General features: G+C 36.1%; 1 protein-coding gene across 6 annotated transcripts in view; it reads left to right on the forward strand.

Moving 5' to 3' along the window:
• MMS22L (MMS22 like, DNA repair protein) overlaps nucleotides 1-18316 on the forward strand; it is a 194175-nt gene that overhangs the window by 99031 nt on the left and 76828 nt on the right. For all 6 annotated transcript variants that reach the window (XR_014248429.1, XR_014248430.1, XM_082405195.1 and 3 more), the window contains 4 exons: nucleotides 6154-6347; nucleotides 10802-10952; nucleotides 12678-12829; nucleotides 13632-13774. Coding sequence is in view for 4 of the 6 variants with exons in the window: in XM_082405195.1 (XP_082261321.1) it covers nucleotides 6154-6347; nucleotides 10802-10952; nucleotides 12678-12829; nucleotides 13632-13774 (640 nt within the window). In the remaining 2 variants the exon portion in view is untranslated. The remainder of the gene's footprint in view (nucleotides 1-6153; nucleotides 6348-10801; nucleotides 10953-12677; nucleotides 12830-13631; nucleotides 13775-18316) is intronic.

Below are 18316 nucleotides of genomic sequence, written 5' to 3' on the forward strand. Positions count from 1 at the left end.
GAGACCCATAATCATCCACAAATATAAGACTAATACAATTATAAGGGTAATTCCTAAAAACGATCACTTTTTATTGATATATTTTAATGCTATACCCTATTTTTGGGATGGGGCAAACTACCTTACCTTAAGTACTTCATCAGTGTTATTCTATAAAACCATAAGGTGGTATTGATATAAGCATGCTTGGTTTGCTAGGCTCAACACTGGATTCCTGATTTATTCTCTTTCCTCAGTCTTAAAAATTAACTCAATTGTGGACCACAGGAAAATTTTAAATGATCATATGTCTTTACCTTTAGAATCCCTGTAGAATAGTCTACACTCCCCAAAAGTGTTAAACTTTGAATGTGTGTGCATCTGGTGTGCCACCAGGATTGGATGTTATACTACTTTGTAACTGCCTCTTTTAGGAACTTAGCATATGAATGAATGAATGAATATAGCAGTATAACATTTAAGACATGTATTACTTATTTGGGTAGTAAAATGGTATTTGAGGTAGCTGTAGCAGAGTTGCATGGTAGCTTGACTACCTGGCTTCAAAGTTTGGCTCTGCTGCTTACTAACAATATGACCCAATCAAATGATTTATCCTTTCTGTATTTAGGTTTCTTGTCTACAAAATGGGGGAAATAATAGTATGTACAGGATTAAATTAGTTAATAAAGGTCAAAACCTTAGAATTGGGCAGGCGCATATATTCTCAATAAACAGTCTTTGATTCTCTGGCCATAATAATAATTATTCCATTTATTGAATATGTCTTATTAAGAATTCTTACAGCAGTTGAGGAAATGGCCATGCAACTAGTAGTTGAGAGAGTAGGATTTATACTCTGGTGTGTCTGTCTCTAAAGCCCATGTGTTTCTAGTTAATGCTCTACTGCATCTATGAACATGGTTATTAGGAATTAGAATCAGTAGCAATGAGACTAAAGTAAATATTATCTTGCCTTATAGTCTACAAATTGTTTTTACCTAAGTGGTGTGATTTGAAACTTTAGCAGCTCTGTGGAGGATAGTAGGGTATTATTCCCATTTAACAGATGAAAAAACTAAGTCTGTTTTCCAGAGTCACAATCTGGCTCTCTCCTAGACAAGTTCATTTGGATAATTTTCCTTACCTCTTGAGGAGCCTTTTTAATGCCTTAATGGTGCATTATATGTGACCAGAAGCATCATTGCCAGTACTGGGCTTTTTATTTGTTATAATCCCTCAATAGTCAAAACAGCCAATAAACTCCTTGCCTAGATTTCACCTATTCACTCAGTTGTTACCACCCACTCACCTCCTCGTCCACATACACACAAATGCACTGAGGCGCCATTACAGGGAGGCACTGCTGGGTGTGCCTGAGCGGCTGCTTGCCAGCTTGATTTCTGACTTATTGCCTCTCCCTGAATACTGGGCATGCACAGAACTGGAGGTCAGAACTTAAGCTACTATCATTTCCTAGTGAGGCTTTGCACAATTCTCTGTATGCCTGGAGTCTGTTTTTGTTTTGTTTTGTTTTTATTTTTTGAAGACAGGATTGGGTTGGATGATTTTTAAGATACCTTCCAGCTTTAAAACTTTGGGGTCTTTTTTGGTTGTTTTGTTTTCTGGTAATGTCATTACTTTGGTTATGTTATATTCTTTCTGGGTAGTAGAGCAGATTATAGCCCTATTTTATAGATGAAAATAAGAACGACAAGAAGATCCAGAGTACCTAAGGTTTTTTTTTTTTAGTGAATTTAGCTGAAACTAAAAATGGTAGAGTATCCTGATTCCCATCCAGTTTTCCATTAGTTAGATCAATCAGGCACTTGGAATAATTACTCATAGTGGTTTAGAACAACTTGTTTTAACTTAGAAATTCCCATTATATTTTTTACTAATATAGATTGAAGAAAGTTGGCAGGTTTTGCAGTAGAACTAAAAGGAATTCAATTGTTAATTGTTGTTAATCCCTTGCTTTCTGTTAGCTCTCATCACTCACATTTATTATATTATGCTTTTTCTGTGTGGTGCAAGGTCCATCAATAGACGACTTTTCTTTAAATTTTGAGGCATAATATGTTAGAAATATTACATATACAGCTATGACTACCAGGAAAATGATGTACAGTATGTCATACCTTGTTCTATAGTTATCAGTTACAGGAGAAGCAATAGCATACAAAGATGAGAAGTAAAACCTGGATGTAGTAGTCTAATTAAGTGTTCCCAGAAGCCTGCCCAGGTTAGTAGGGAGCAACAGTGCCTCAGAGACCAGGCTGGCAGATAGCAGCAGTCAGATGCTGCAGGTTTCAGTGCCTCTTATGTGATAGATGCCTCAGTACATTTGTGTGTCTGTGTGAGGGTGGGAAGGTTGGGGGCAAGATGGATAAGTGAATATGTGAAATCACAACAAGAAGTAACATGGGGGCTTCCCTGGTGGCGCAGTGGTTGAGAATCTGCCTGCCAATGCAGGAGACATGGGTTCGAGCCCTGGTCTGGGAAGATTCCACATGCCGCAGAGCGACTAGGCCTGTGAGCCACAGTTGCTGAGCCTGCGCGTCTGGAGCCTGTGCTCCGCAACAAGAGAGGCCGCGATAGTGAGAGGCCCGCGCACCGCGATGAAGAGTGGCCCCCGCTTGCCGCAACTAGAGAAAGCCCTCGCACAGAAACGAAGACCCAACTCAGCCATAAATAAATAAATAAATAAATAAATAAATAATTAAAAAAAAAAAGTAACATGAAGATAAAAACAGGAAAACAAATCCTGGAAAGTGGGGCACAAGAGCAGTTGGCTACAGGAATCAGGAAAGTGCTTGAACTTAATGAGGTAAGCCGAAAGAGTCAGGATACCAGAGCTAAAATAGAAGCGTATGAAAACCTGGATAACTAGGTATGTAAAAGTTTGGATGTTTCCATAGTGTAGCAATAGGTTCCTAAACACTTTTTTTTTTTTTTTTTAATTTGGCTTCATCATGTCTTAGTTGCAGCACACGGGATCTTCGTTGCGGCATGCAGGATCTTTCGTTGCGGTGCGCAGACTCAGTAGTTGCGGCACATGGGCTATCTAGTTGTGATGTGCAGGCTGCAGAGCGCACGGGCTCAGTAGTTGCGGCATGTGGGCTCTCTAGTTGTGGCGCATGGGCTTAGTTGCCCCAGAGCGTGTGGGATCTTACTTCCCTGACCGGAGATCGAATCTGCATCCCCGACATTGGAAAGCGAATTCTTAACCACTGGACCACCAGTGAAGTCCCCTCCTAACCACTTTTGAGGACATTATTTCATGTGATCTTCACAATAACCCTGTTGGGTGGATGATAAATGATTGTTCCTAATCTTAACTCTTTAGAAAACAAAAATTGGGAGGTTACTCTTTTTTTTTTTCAAGGTCACACAGCTCAGAGTAGCTTTGCTAATAACCAGCAGTTTTACCCAACACAAGTGTTACTTCTGTTGCCTCAGTTTCCTCATTTATAAGATTTGAATAATAATTGTACCTACCACATGGGGTGAGAAACTATGCTTACAAAATACCTAGCATGGTGCTTGGCACATGGTAAATACCAGTAAATGCTAGATGTTGCTATTGTTTCTATTATAAGAGCTGCAATTTGAATAACTTGATGTTCAGCAGATTTTATTTTCTGCTATAATGTATTGCATCTTTTAGAACATAAGTGGGCTGGTTATCTGTATTTCCACATATGTGTATTTCCAAAATGATTTTAACCCATGTTAAGCTAGTCTTTTACTCAAAACATTTGCCCCTGCCTCTTCACAAGGCAAAGCTACATGTGGCTTGTCTAGCTTCTTTTCTTAGGCTTACTAAAATTTCTTCAACCCAGGTAGAGAGAGAAGAAAATTGATCAATATTTAAATCGTGTGTGTGTGTGCGTGCATGTGCATGCATCTTAGCATATAAGGGTGTGTGTCTTAGTGTGTAAGGGAAAAGTATGGGCTTCAGAGTCAGATTTTGATTCAGATTATGGGGCCAGCTCTTCTTAGCCATGTGACCTTTAGGCATGTTATTATCATCTTCATCATCTATAAAGAGGATTAAATGATACCCATCTTACAGAATTGTTCTGATTTTTAGTTAAAGAATTTCTGGCATTGTAAAGGATGATCAGAAATAATACCCCTTCCTGGGGAATAGATTTTAGTGAGTAAAGAAATGGCTTATTTTATTTAGAAATAGTGAGTAAAATCCATCCTACCCAAATACAGTAAGTTATTTATTATCCTTTGAGACCAGTACTTTGAAAAAGCTATAGATGGGTTTTACAACTGGTGGTATTATTTTACTTGGACTCCAGTGTCTTGAAATGTACCCATGAACTTTGCTTTGTGGATGTAGGCAGATGAATTAGTTGCCAAATGGATTTTAGTGATTTGATATTCATCTTACTCAAAGCTAAAGGACCTGAAATGGTTCTTTAGTCACTAGTTCAAGTTGAAAGCATCTCAGGCAGGTTTTTACACAGAGAGAACATAGCAGATATTTGGTTAGTTTTTATGAGACTTGCTTACTATGATATTCTTTCCCCAGGCATTTGTACACTTGTTTTATTTTTCAGTACTTCAAGTAGCATTAAGTAGTATCTCATGGTCATCCAAGAATTCCAATGTAGAGAGGCACAGAGTCCTAGTGTTACATAATTTATACTTAAAATTTTTACTTTTGTGTAGTTATGTGAAAAGTATGAAGATGTGGTCTTGCAACCAGTTTGATCTTTTTGCAGAATTGCTTTAGTTACATGCACTAGTTAGTTCTGTATTTTATATAGTTATTTTGAGTGTCCACTTCCCTTAGATGAACTGATTTAAAACATCAGGAGTGTTGGAATTAATGTAATATTTCCTTCTTTTTTAAAGAACTAGTCATTTTTCTTTCTTTTTTTTTTTTTTTAATTTATTTATTTATTTATTTTTGGCTGTGTTGGGTCTTTGTTTCTGTGCAAGGGCTTCCCCTAGTTGCGGCAAGCGGGGGCCACTCTTCATCGCGGTGCGTGGGCCTCTCACTATCGCGGCCTCTCCTGTTGCGGAGCACAGGCTCCAGACGCGCAGGCTCAGCAGTTGTGGCTCACGGGCCTAGTTGCTCCGCGGCATGTGGGATCTTCCCAGACCAGGGCTCGAACCCGTGTCCCCTGCATTGGCAGGCAGACTCTCAACCACTGCGCCACCAGGGAAGCCCCTAGTCATTTTTCTTAATGGAATACTACCATTATTGAAGGAAGCCTTCTGCCTTAGCTCCACTGGTTGGTTTTCACTGCTTTCTCTTTAATTGAAGAAGGCAAATCTAAGGATGGTATTAATGCATTTGTGTCTACTCTCAATTGAGATGGCAGTAATATAAGCAGAAACAGGAATAATATCACAGTTGCACATTTAGTTTTAAATAATATTATTAATTGCTGGGCATATTGCATAAATGCCTTCTATTCCAGATCACTAGAAAAATCTTTTAGTATATACCCCCTTTTGTTTCTTTTAAGGTCTAGAGATGCCTAAATTTTCAATAGGAAAAAAAGGTGAGTAAATGATGAATTGAAACTTGAGATAGTATTGAATTCATGTTTTATGGATTTATGGAGAATAACTTTTTATTTTTTATTTTTTTCTACTATGTGAAAATGATTATGGATCTTTTTGGACCAATGTACTGATAATAAGGTTGTATGTAGCACAGTTTTATATACTAGCTCAACACCTGTGTCTGCTCTAAACAAGGAAAGTATTTTAGTTTAAAATATCACACATAAGCCATAAATACTCACTGTCCTCTTGGTACATCATGCCCTAAAGCTCACAGGAGAAATGGTTTAAAATTTTGTTTTTATGTCTAGATTGTAAGTAAAATCACTTGTCATAGTGAGTTGCAAAATGCAAACCTTCATTCTGAAGCTGCCTGTTTCTTATTTCGATCTGACATATTAAAAAGCATATAATTAATGGTTGACATTAGTAATTAACATTAACTTTATGGTGCTTAATATGCCATCATTCATCCATCAAATAACCAGAAATGCATAATGTCTTGGCATAAAGGTTTTAATGATATAAAACAGTTCTTCAGTTTTCATATGGTGTAAATGTTAAAAGCCCATAATGTATTTAAAGAAAAATTTTTGTGAGTGTTTGTAGGGTGTTAGCTGTATTTTTATTTCTTTTTAGGAGTATGCATCAACAATTGTGTCAGGAACTTCAGAGCGAGAATGTGGACCTCATTGTGCAGTCTTCATTATCGGCTAAAGAGCGCCACCTTGCTGCAGTTGCCAGTGCACTATGGAGGCATTTCTTTTCATTTTTGAAGAGTCAGAGAATGTCACAGATAGTGCCTCTCTCACAACTCGCAGATGCAGCTGCAGGTCAGCGTTGTTAATTTGCTAATTAGTTTCTCATTTTGCAGACTCTGTCAGTTTTTTCTTCTGTCTGCTTGGTAACAGACTCTTATTTTATTATGGTGCAATAAATATTTTGTCAACCAGAAAGATGAAAAGAGTTACATATTTTAAAATTAGGAACCTTTGGTTTGTTTATTATTTTCCTCTTAGTAAAGGTAAAAATTAAGTGATCGTTTTCTAAAAACAAAAGATCATTTTTAACCTTAAAAATATTGAATGTACGTGAACTTTTCTTATGAATGCATTATTTGGAAAGTAAAGCAACATTTGATTTCTTCTAGTTCAAGTAGTTTATTTTCAAATTGTATGTTCAGATATCTAGTATAAGATGAAGTTGAATAAAGAGCAATAAAGGATATAGCACGAATTCCACTTCAACATCAAGCAGATGAGCTCAGAATGACATGGAGTATAGAGAATGTTATTGTTCTGACTTCATTAGATTCTATTTTAGGTTATAATTTTTACTTAATTTAATTATTAGCCTACGGACATGTCCTTAGGCTTTAAGGGACTCTGAATCAGATGAAATTATAGGCAAGAATTTGAATATATGTGCATATATGCACTTTCCCAAAAAGTAGTCATTATCTTTCTCAAAGGGATATTTTACCCAATGTATGTTAAGAAATACTGGAATAGAGAGTGATCAGTATGGTGACTGCATGTATTTAAACGCAATTTATATGAAGGTATTTAATGTATTTAAATATTAACACTTTTGAAAACCTAAGATCTAAACCAAGGTTTATTTTACCCTGGTGTGAATGAGTAAAGCTAAGCTAAAAGCACTACAGAAAAGACTGCATGATATAAATTTTAAAAGACCTTGAATTCTGGTAACACTTCCATAATTAAGACTTTACAATGATACATAGATTGAAGAATTGTGACAGGGCAACGGTTTTCCAACCAGTGTAATGTCTATGAAAATAAATATTGATATTCAGTTTAACCAAAGCAGTCATTACTAGCCGATATGACTTATCTTTCTCCCATTCATCATCCCAACTCCCAGTTAGTTACCAAAAATTATATCATACAAGTTGAGTCAGTGCTGTCCTAGGCACTGAAAATAAAACAGTATATAGATATAAAGCAAAATATGTGTGGGTTTTGGGTTCGTTTTGAAATAAAGACTTCATAGGAGAGAGAAATTTCCTGCATTAAAAAAAGGATATTGAATACCCACTTTTATTGCCATTGGGGATATACCAATGGGGAAAAAAAGGACTGCAATTCCTTTTTTCATGTATAAGCTCCATGTTTTCATGGAGCTTATAGTCTAGTGGTGGGGAGAGAACATAAATAAATCAGTAGGTAAAATGTGTAATATGTCAGATGGTGATAAGTGCTGTGGAGAAAAATTAAAATATAGAAAAGGATAGGGATAGGGAAAGCTAGAGGCAAGTTATAATTTTAAACAGAATTGTCAGGAAAACCTGTGTAAGTACCATTTGATCAAAGACATGAAGGAGGTGAGATATGCAGCTATGCAGCTATGAGCTATGCAGAAGTCCAGAGGCAAGAGTGTGTCTGGTGTGTCTGAGGAACTACAGGAAGCCGTCAAAGCTCTCGTGGAATAAGAAAAGGAGTAAGAGTGGTCAGAGATGTGGTCAGGCAGTTATGGAGAACTATTTTGTGTTCTGCCTTGTACATAGCTGTGAAGACTTTTGCTTTTACCCTGAGATTAGAAGCTGTTGGGAAGTCTTGAGCAGAGGAGTGATATGATCCCTCTGGCTGCTGGCTGGAGAATAGACTATCGGGAGGTGGGGAGGCCGTGTAGGGAACTATTGTAACAGCTCAGAGGTGGGCACCTTGGGCTACAGTGGTAGCAGTAGAAGTGGTGAGAAGTGGCCAGATTTCCAATCTGAAGGTAGAGCTGACAGAATTTTCTAAGTGGGTATGATATGGTAAGCAAAACAGATAAAGGGAGAACCCCTTGTTTGAGATGAGGAAGATCGTGGCAGGAGCAGATTTTGTGAGTGAAGACTAGGATTTTGATTTTGGACATTTTTTTTTTAATATGTCCATTAAAATCCAAGTAGGGATGTTGAGTTAGACCCCTGGATAATGAACCTAGGGTTCAGGGAAGAGGTCTAAGCTAGAGATTTAAATTTGGAAACTATGTATGTATAAATAGTCTTTAAAGCTATGAACTGGATGAGACTACTAATAGAGTAAGTACCAGTAAAAAGAGAAGTTTGAGGATAGGGCCCTAGGGTATTCCCATGTTCAGATTTGTAGGATAAAGAGGAACCAAGAAAGGAGACTTCAAAGGAATACCAGTGAGGTGAGATGAAAACCAAGACAGTATAGTGCCCTGGAAACCAAATGACAGAGCTTTTCAAGGAAGGAGCAGTTATCAACACTTCACATGCAGTTAATGGGTCAAATAGGATGAGGCCTGAGAATCGGTTCTTGGATTTAGTAGGATGGAGGTCACTGGTGACCTTCAAGAGCAGTTTTGCTGTAGTGGGTAGAGACAAAGGCCTTATGGAAGATATCCAAGAGAAAATGTGAGAAGAGGAATCACTGACTGCAAATGTAGTAAATCTTTTTGAGTATCACTGTCTAAGAGAAGTAGAAAAATGGGGATGTTAGCTGGAGAGGGAAGTGGGGTCAGAGATTTTTTTCTAATAACATGGGAGAAATTTCAGCATATTTATAATGCTGACAGGAATGTTTAGGAGTAAGGGAAAACTTGATGTGGCAAGAGACTCACTTGTGTTTTAATGCCCAAGAGAAATGGGATGCCATAGAGGACTTGGCCTCAGATATCCTGTAGTAGCAGAAGAGAAGGCAGAGTAAGTGGGCCCAGGTGGAGGTTGCTGGGTAGACGTGGTGGTTCTCCTCTGACGTTTCTCATTACTCTGTGAGGTAGTAAGGTCATTAGCTGAAAGTGAAGATGGGGAGGAGATGCTGGCTTATGACGGAGCGAGGAAAGAAGGTATGCAATAATCCCCTAGGAGAGTAAAAGACTGAATGGACTAGAGAAATGTGGTAGAAATGATGGCCAGCTCTAAGAGTCCACTTAAAGTTAGTAGTCATAAACCTGAAGTGAGATCAGTCAGCATGGTTGCTCACCAGCCATTTATACTGGTGTAGGTGCATGTGGGGAGAAGACCAAGGGTGTAATTAAACAGATGGTGTTTTTTCCAGGCAAGTACAAAAAATCAAGTAAGAAGCAAGGGAGTTGATGGTATATGAAAATCAGTATAATAATGGACCATGTAATCAAGCTGCCTAAAAAGGGGAAGGAAGGGGAAGACTTGTAGGATCAATGAATTGTAGGTCCTGGTGGAATCAAAGGATTGTTGGATTTGGGAACCTAGAGGAGGAGAGTTGGAAAGGTAGTTCGATGCCAGAAAGAGGGGTCTTCAAAGTGGAAATTATGGTGAGATTGTACTTATGGGTAGTGCCAAGGTCTCTGTATCACCATGGGAGTGAATGGCTAAAGTAGAATGGAAGATAGACTCACTGTAGGAGAGGAGTTCAGTGCCAGGAGATTGGAAGAAAAAATCATCAAGGACTATGACAGGAGTGCAGTTAGAAAGGATGATAGTGAGCTAAGATCGTCAAGGGATGAGAGGAGGTGAAGGAGGAAATGGTAGACAAATGCAACAAGGAGAGTTAGTGCTGGTGACCTAATCTGATGACCTAAGACTCAAAGCCAAAGGGAGGGGGAAGGGAGAATGGTATAGAAGCAGCAATGTGGACCAAGAAGTAAGCTCACCTTATGTGGGTCCAGTGTATGAGAGTGTGGGAGAATAAATAGCCACCATTTGAGAGAGCTGCATAGGAGGCAGTGCTTAAGAAGCAATTTATTGATAAACATATAGTGATGTAGTGCAAATTAAGTTGGGGAATCCCAGGAAATCACAAAATAAAGTACATTTGTTTACCATGGTGACCTAAGGAATTCTAGTTCCTAGGCTTTGTGAGTTCTGACGGAAGTGGAGTATCATTGATTGATTGTAGGAGATCACTTTTTACTAGAAGAGAATGTCCAGTGTCCAAGGTGAGGAAGAACTCTGTCTGTGGCAGGTGATGAGTAAATTAACTCAATGGGAGAAGAGTGGATGCTAGAAATAATTTTTGTAATGGGTCTTTTGAATGAGAGAGTCACATAAGCAGAGACATCAGGTGTAGAATTTGCCATTTGAGGGGGCCATTATTGATTCATCATGATGATGCTGAGATAGATTATTCTAGACCCTTTCTTGGAGATCCAGATGATCACCACAGAAATTTCTTCGACAACATGAATTTAGTCCAGTTTTAGCTTTCTGTTGTACATTTCTAAAATGTGACATTTTACTATATTTAGTGCTGATTTTTTTTAAATCACTCTTGATATAATTTTGGGGGGAGTGTTAAAAAATTCTCACTGTGAGTTTTTCTCATTTTAAATCCAGATTTTACTTTGCTGGCAATGGACTTGCCCAGCACAGCTCCATCAGATCTTCAGCCTCAGCCAGTTACATCAATGATACAACTTTTTGGTTGGGATGATATCGTCTGGCCCCAAGTTGTAGCCAGATATTTAAGTCATTTCCTACAAAATAGGTAAGTGTTTTTATTTCAGGTGTGCACATTAATGTAAGCCCACGATAGATGAGTTCACTAGGAAGGTAAGAATTTTCACAATAAAAACTGATCTTTACTATATATACTCTCACTTGGGCGGTTTGTTGCTTTTCTGTGTATCAGCATTTTGACAGTATTAATAGTAGGAAAGCTTTCTTAAAACAGTGTTGCTGCTGTTTTGTCAAAACGGTTTTTGTAGGACTGCCTTATCCTCATCCTGAAATGACCTTTCTTCACTCACCATTGTGAAAGAAATTATACAATTAATATTGCTGAATCTGTAAGACACTTATATTACCGTAGTTTTAGATTTAATGATAGCTTTCCTCTTCACAGCTAGATGTTTAAAGCTTTGACTTTTGTGTAGTCATGAACAAGAGACTTCCCCACCTGGAACTTTGGTTTCTGTATCTTTAAGTGTCTCCTGCCATATTACATAAGAGATCTGAGGAACCCCAACAGAAAAAATATGCAATAGATAATAGAAATAGTATAGAATAATCAGGACAATTCAAATAAGAATATCAAGATGAGGGAAAATAAAATAAATACACAAACCTAAGAGACCGGTGTAGGTCTGATCCCAGCTGCCAGTCAGTGAAAATGAAGAGAGGTATTCTTCTCAAAAGGAAGTTCATTAAGCAGAGTCATTAATCATTTTCTCACTGGCTTTCAGTTGTAAAGTAAGGGAGTTCACCTTCAATTAGATTACTTTCAGGATCCCTTCCAGCTTAAGAATTCTTTAATAACAACAAACATTTATTTATATTATTTATTAAATACTTCTGCTGAAATTATCTGAAAGGATTTCAGTTTTTAAAATAATATTGTGTGTTAGTCACAGTTGAAGGAACTGAAATGCAAAGATGGTAAGTAACGTTGGGAAGGTTGTGTAAGTAATAAATGACCCAACTGAGTTCTTCTGTTTTGTGTTCTCTTTTTTTATGATAACTTATATTCAAAGTATTTCAAAACAGTATTTTTAGAGTTATGATTTATATGTATTTTTCAAGTGTCTAACCCTACATAACATTTATAATTAGGTTAAGACCATCCTCATTCTCTCTATCCTCACTTATAAAATGATTAGAAATCAGATTTAACCAGGCCTTTGACTTTGTAAGATAATTTTTTTTTTAATCTCATTCAGATGTTATTTTGGAATTCCTTAATAATGACTCCTGTGAGGTGGGGGAGCAGGAAAGGAAGGGATGGGAACGGGATTGGTCAGGAGAGCCACATAGAAATGTATTTTGTCTTTTTACCTTTTATCTTGGTCATGACCTCTTCTCTGTTTACTCTAAGGGCCACTGTTTTTTATTGTACTTGACACTTCCTTTAGTATTATCTCACCTAGCTAGTTAATCCCCTTCCTTGTTTTTCTAATTTTAACCATGTTCTTCTTTCCTTTTCTCCTTTGGCATTAGCCTATATGTATGCCATCAGTGGGAAAAGGAAAATTAAAAACTAGGACATTACAAATGAAAGCAAGAATATTTGTCTAAAATATCATTTTGTGTGTATCTGTAGAGTTTATTTTCAGCAATGCATGTCTGCATTAGTGTGTTTGTAAAATAAGTGAGGCCAAGAACTGGGGGATATTAGAATGTTTTCCTTTATTTCTGAATCTCTGTACTCAGGGAATACATTGTCAGGGTTTTGTTTTGGTTTCTCTTTTTAATATCCATCAACTTATTTTTACAGCATGTTATGTGAAGCACTTTCTCATTCAGGCTGTGTATCTTTTCAAGCCCTAACTATAAGATCATGGATCCGTTGCATTTTGCAAATGTATATAAAAAACCTTTATGTGCCAGATGACTCGTTCATTGATTTAAATACTGAACAGGCAGTTGGTAAGTATTGCAGGTGTTTTGCTTTCTAGATAGCTAAGTATGTTTAAAATTTCCTGTTTCATTATGTAAATTAATAGGAAAGGTAAAAAATATATTTGTAAATAGGCGTTAATATGAACAGAAATTTATTTCCTTTTGCAGCCTGTTTCTTTTTCTTGATATTTTCCCGTTACTGTATATGACAAATTTCTCTCCTATAAAGATAAAACAACTTGTTTCCTTGGAAGCTAGGAACAAAACTTTGCTCTCGAATGACAAGCTATTTTTTTACCTTGAAGAAACTGATCACAAAAAAAAGTGGAAATATGAAGTAAATAACCAAATATCACACTGTTAACACCCTATAAAGAAAAATATCCAATTATGAATAATTTCATCCCATTTCCTTGTAATTTTTTTGTTTTTAATATCCCATACAGTTCTGATTGTCTGTAGGGCATGCCTTATCCTAAACCTATTGTTTATGGCCATTCATAAATCTCACAAAGGCTGGACTGAAAAAATGCTCCAAATTTATTTTCATATATTATTACATCAGTTGGCTTTACATGAATAGCTTTTGGGACTAGGACGTTCACAAGTATTCATTTGTTTGTTTTTAAATAAAGCCTTCCCATAGTGAGAGAAACTTAAAAGTTTTTAATAATGTGGAAATTTTAATTTTAAAAGAAAACATTGTCATAAATGAAGAATGATACATTCCCTGTTCTTCCATATATATGTGTGTGTGTGTATATATATGTATATATAAAATATATAAAAAACATAAATTTATAAACATATAAATATTTTATTTTAACAGAAAAAGACTACATGGAACAGTTGGCTGAACTGACAAGGTTGCTATTTAAACTCTCAGAAGTAAAGAATATTCTCTCAAAGGCTCAAGTTGAATATTTACCTATCCAAGAAGGCCCTAAAAAAGCACTTGTTGTGTTCCTCGAGGTATTTTTTATTCATTAATATAATTGTTCAGATCAGTTACAATTATTTTTCCAAAAATCTTGAAGTGTTCATAAAGTTTTTCCATAAAATGAATTATTTTAAATTGAATCATATTACTGGTTGCTGCTATTATAAAATTCTGGAGGAATAAAAATGTGAATCTAAGATATAGCACAACTCACTCTTCAGGACAGCAGAAGAATTACGTGTAATAAAAAATAATAAGAGTAAAGAATGCCACATAAAAGCCTTAACTCCAAGTCTGATCCAAATTGTAGGAGTATCTTATTGCTGAAATTGTTAGATAACAATGTTCTTCAGGTACTTAAATTTCCTTGTATATGGTCCATAATAGTTCCAACTTAATGTTTACCACCCTGTAATGAACAGTGTAAATTTTACAGTAAAATTTTAGTGTATTCAGCATAAGCACCAACTACTTCATATCATAGCATGGTTGGGGATTTAAAAACCAATCCATTTGTTTTATTTTGCCTCTGTAATAAATAGTCCCATTCAACATTGTATTTTTAATTATTAATTTTGTAGGAATCTGTCTTATGTAATAGTCTTTGTTTTATAGCCTAACTGAGGTCATTAATGTGCTTGGATTAGTGTTCTTGTAAGCTATTCACAGTAAAACTTAGTTTATTTTCCCACAGAGTAGTTGGTATTAACTGCAACGAAGATCCTTACAATCCATAAGCTCTTTCCATAAATGTGAATTCTTCCATTGGTTTTCATTAAGTTAAAGTACAGTTGTTACAGTTAGAGATGTCATATAAATCCTAAAAATATTTCGTAATAGTAGATGTAGATATAAAATACATATTTCTCTGGAGCCTTTTATTTAGCTGTTGATTGGATCTCCATCTGTAATTAATTAAACACCTATGCTGGGGAGCATACTGGACCAGAAAGGGAAGTAGAAGTCATGCACTACACTGATTGTTTTTGAAGGCTCTCCTAATTTAATCCTACCCAAATTAATTGCTTTTTAACTACTCACTAAATAATAGTTGTTTGCTAAATTCTAGATAGAATTATGTGAGGATTTCTTGGGGATTTGAAGAACCAAATGAACTAGTCCTTGATCTTAGAAAACTTTTACTTGTCTGAGAATACAAGACATACACAAAGGCTAAAATAATAATATAAGACAGTATATGCTAAGTGTCAGTTAGTTGATAGGTCAATCAGTAGGTTAAGAATTCAGAGCATCTTGGTATAAGAAGTTAAATTTTATCCTGTGAACAGGCTGTATAAATTTTTAAGTAGGTCTGATTTGATCAAATGACTTTAAGAAAATTGGTAACAATAGAGTAAATTAAAGGTGCAGGAGCACTAATGACCAGAAGCTAGTGAGTTTAGGAGGAATTGAAGATTGCACTCTGCGATTTTTGAATGATTATGAAATAAATACTGTGTTTAACCAGAAAAATGATGACCTTAAGGAGAAATAGGAACATCATGATTTAGAGTGGGGCAGAAGTAGGTGAGAAGTCCAATTTTAAACCTGTTTAGTTTGCGGTTGTGTCAGGGGTGCTCATGGTCACCCCACCCCAGGTGCTATTATGATTCACTAGGAGGACTCACAGAACTCAACATATAGTTGTACTTACATCTATGGCTTATTATAGTGAAAAGTTTCAAAGTACAGTCAACAAAGAAAAAGTGCATGGGTGAACTCTGGAGAAACCAGGCACAGCTTCCAAGAGTCCTCTTACAGTGATATTACACTGGACATGCTTAATTCTCCCAGCAAGGAATTGGGACAACACCTATGAAATCTGTCAACCAGGGGAGCTCATTAGTGACTCAGTGCCCAGAGTTTTTAATGGGAGCTGGTCATCTAGGACCTGTTTGTCTGGCACTTTTAAAAATCCGGACTCCCAGAAGGAAAGCAGATATTCAGCATAAAGTGTATTGGTTGCACAAACTGTTTAGGCACAGTGAGCCATTCTTATTGGGAAATGATGGGAAAAATCTAAGGGTCCAAAAACCAACCAAGGACCAACCTTGCAAATAGGCTTCTTAAGGGTAATGACATTGGGACCTGCTATATTAACTCTTCTCTGCACAGAAATGATAGTGTGACATGAAGGTAAGGATAGTCAAGGCACTGAAAAATATACATCTCATAGTCTGGGGAGGTTAAGGCTAAACATAGAGAAATATTGAAATCTAGGGCACTGGTTCTTAAATGTCTGTTTCATAGACCTCTAGGAGTCACTAATACTTTTCAGGGGTTCTGTGAGCTCAAAACTATATTGGTGTTTGTACAAATAGCGTAAAAGCTGTAGCAGAAATCAACACCATGGCTCAAGATTATACTAGTAGTCAGTATAATTTTCAAGGCCATGCAATCACAGAGGGGGAAAAAAGCCAGTTTGACTTAAGTGTATCATTAATGAAGCAGTAAAGTTACTAATTTTAATAAATTTTGACCCTTGAGTACATGCCCTTTTAGTATTCTGTGAATGACAATAGGAAATATATTTAAAGTACTTTTGATGCATATGAAAGCAAAATTGTTGTCTAAGTGAGAACCACTTATGTGATTGAGTTGTAAGCTGAACTGACCGCTTTTACTGTGAAAGAACAACTGACAAAGTATGGTTATTCAGACTTGGGTATTTGGCAAATATTTTCTTAAAAATGAGCCTATCACTTCAAACAAGTCAACTGACAGCATTTTTTGCTAATAATATAATTTGAGCTTTTAAGAAAATTAGAATTTTGGAACATTTGTATTTGTCATCATGAGCTTGAGAGCTTCTTGATAATTAAAGACTTTCTGACAACATTGGTGATATTAACAAATACGATTTTTTAAAAATATGGACAATGAAATGTGTTGTCCAAATTGGGAAGCTGTATAAATGAACCAAAATTTTTCAGATAACAAGTACAGGCTTTTTAGAAAGTATGCATGTGTGGAAAACATTCATTCAAAGCACAAGACAGACCAATGGCTTATAACGTAGCAGAGAACAGAACGTTCATTGACATGATTTTGGATTCTATATTACAACTAACCTTTAAGAAATACCACTTGTCAAGTTTTGGTGTAATATCAAAGAGGAATTCCCACAATTATCTGAAAAATTTATTAAAATACTTTTTCCTCTTCCAGCTACATATATTTGTGAGACTTAATTGGTTTTTTTTTTTGCTCTTATTTTTATGATTTTTCACTCTTCTACTTTACTGTTCTTTTTCTATCTTATATTTGTACTTAGAAAATTTATTTTCAGAGGCTTGTTCTTTGTAATATCTGAATTGAAGACTATAAATTCTTCATTTAGCACAAATTTAACTTCATCCCACAAGATTTATTTGCAATATTTTCATTATTTTGTATTTTAGAATATTTTTCAATTTCCATTGTGATCTCTTGTTTGATGTATGGGTTAAATATGTATGTCTTTCTTAATTTTCTAATATTGACAGAAATATTGACTTAACTGTTTTTATCTGCAACATATTGCAACAGCTTGTATGCAGAAGCAGATATGAGAATGTAACTGTCTTCTCTTAAGCTAGACATTAAAGAGATTTGCAAAGATGTAAAAAAAATGCCACTTCTCAGTATATTTTTTTGGTTTGTTTTGGAAAAGAAAGTTATTTTTCACCAAAAATATATGACTTATATTAACATAATGTTTATTATTTTTTTTAATGAGTAAGTTAAATTTTTCTATTGCAATTTGTAATATAATAAATATCAATAGATATAGCCCAAATGATAAGCTCTTTCAGATCCTCAATTTTTAAGTGTGTAGAAGGGAACTGAGACAAAAAGTTTGAGAATTTCTGGTCTAGGGAAAGAAGTATAGAGAAGCAAGGGCAGAGAGCTAAATGGAAAAGGGGATTCATCAAGTATATCTCTTATTCTCAACTGTCTACCTCCCAATCGTTCAAGTTCACTAGGTTCCTTATCTTTTCCTCCATTCTACATTTTATCATCACCATAGCTAACTTTAATATCACCTTGGATAACTTATCTTGAGCCCTCATTTCAAAACTTCTCCAATAGTCTTTCAGTGATCTTCACTTCTGCTGTCATCCACCTACTGCCATGACTAATCATTGAACCATGGCATCACTTGGAGCATCTGAAAGCTCATTGACTATCACTGCCTTCCTTCCATTTCTCTGAGTGACTTCATCATGACCTTCCTCTCCCTTTTCTCCAAGCGCAACATTCTGTCAAGGTCTCACTTTCTTCCTTATCTACCTTAACTAAACCCCTTGGAGGCCTCACTTCAACTACTCTTAACCAACACACTCACAATCTTCCATCCTTTGTCTTATCGTTACACCTGCAAATCTTCAACTTTGGATCGGTACAACCACCTGCCTTCTTTCCTTTGTGTTATTTCCTGAAAGCTGCAGGAGAAAAATCACATAACCGTGCATACTGGTGCCATTCATGGTCCAATTTGTGTAATTGAAATTCATTGGTAAGTTTCCAATAATGGCTTGGAAACTTTACTACTCTCCTCAAACCTTCTAACCCATCTCTAGCCAGTTTTCTCT

This window comes from Balaenoptera borealis (genome assembly GCF_965194805.1).
Source record: "Balaenoptera borealis genome assembly, chromosome: 9".
NCBI classification, from domain to species: Eukaryota; Metazoa; Chordata; class Mammalia; order Artiodactyla; family Balaenopteridae; genus Balaenoptera; species Balaenoptera borealis.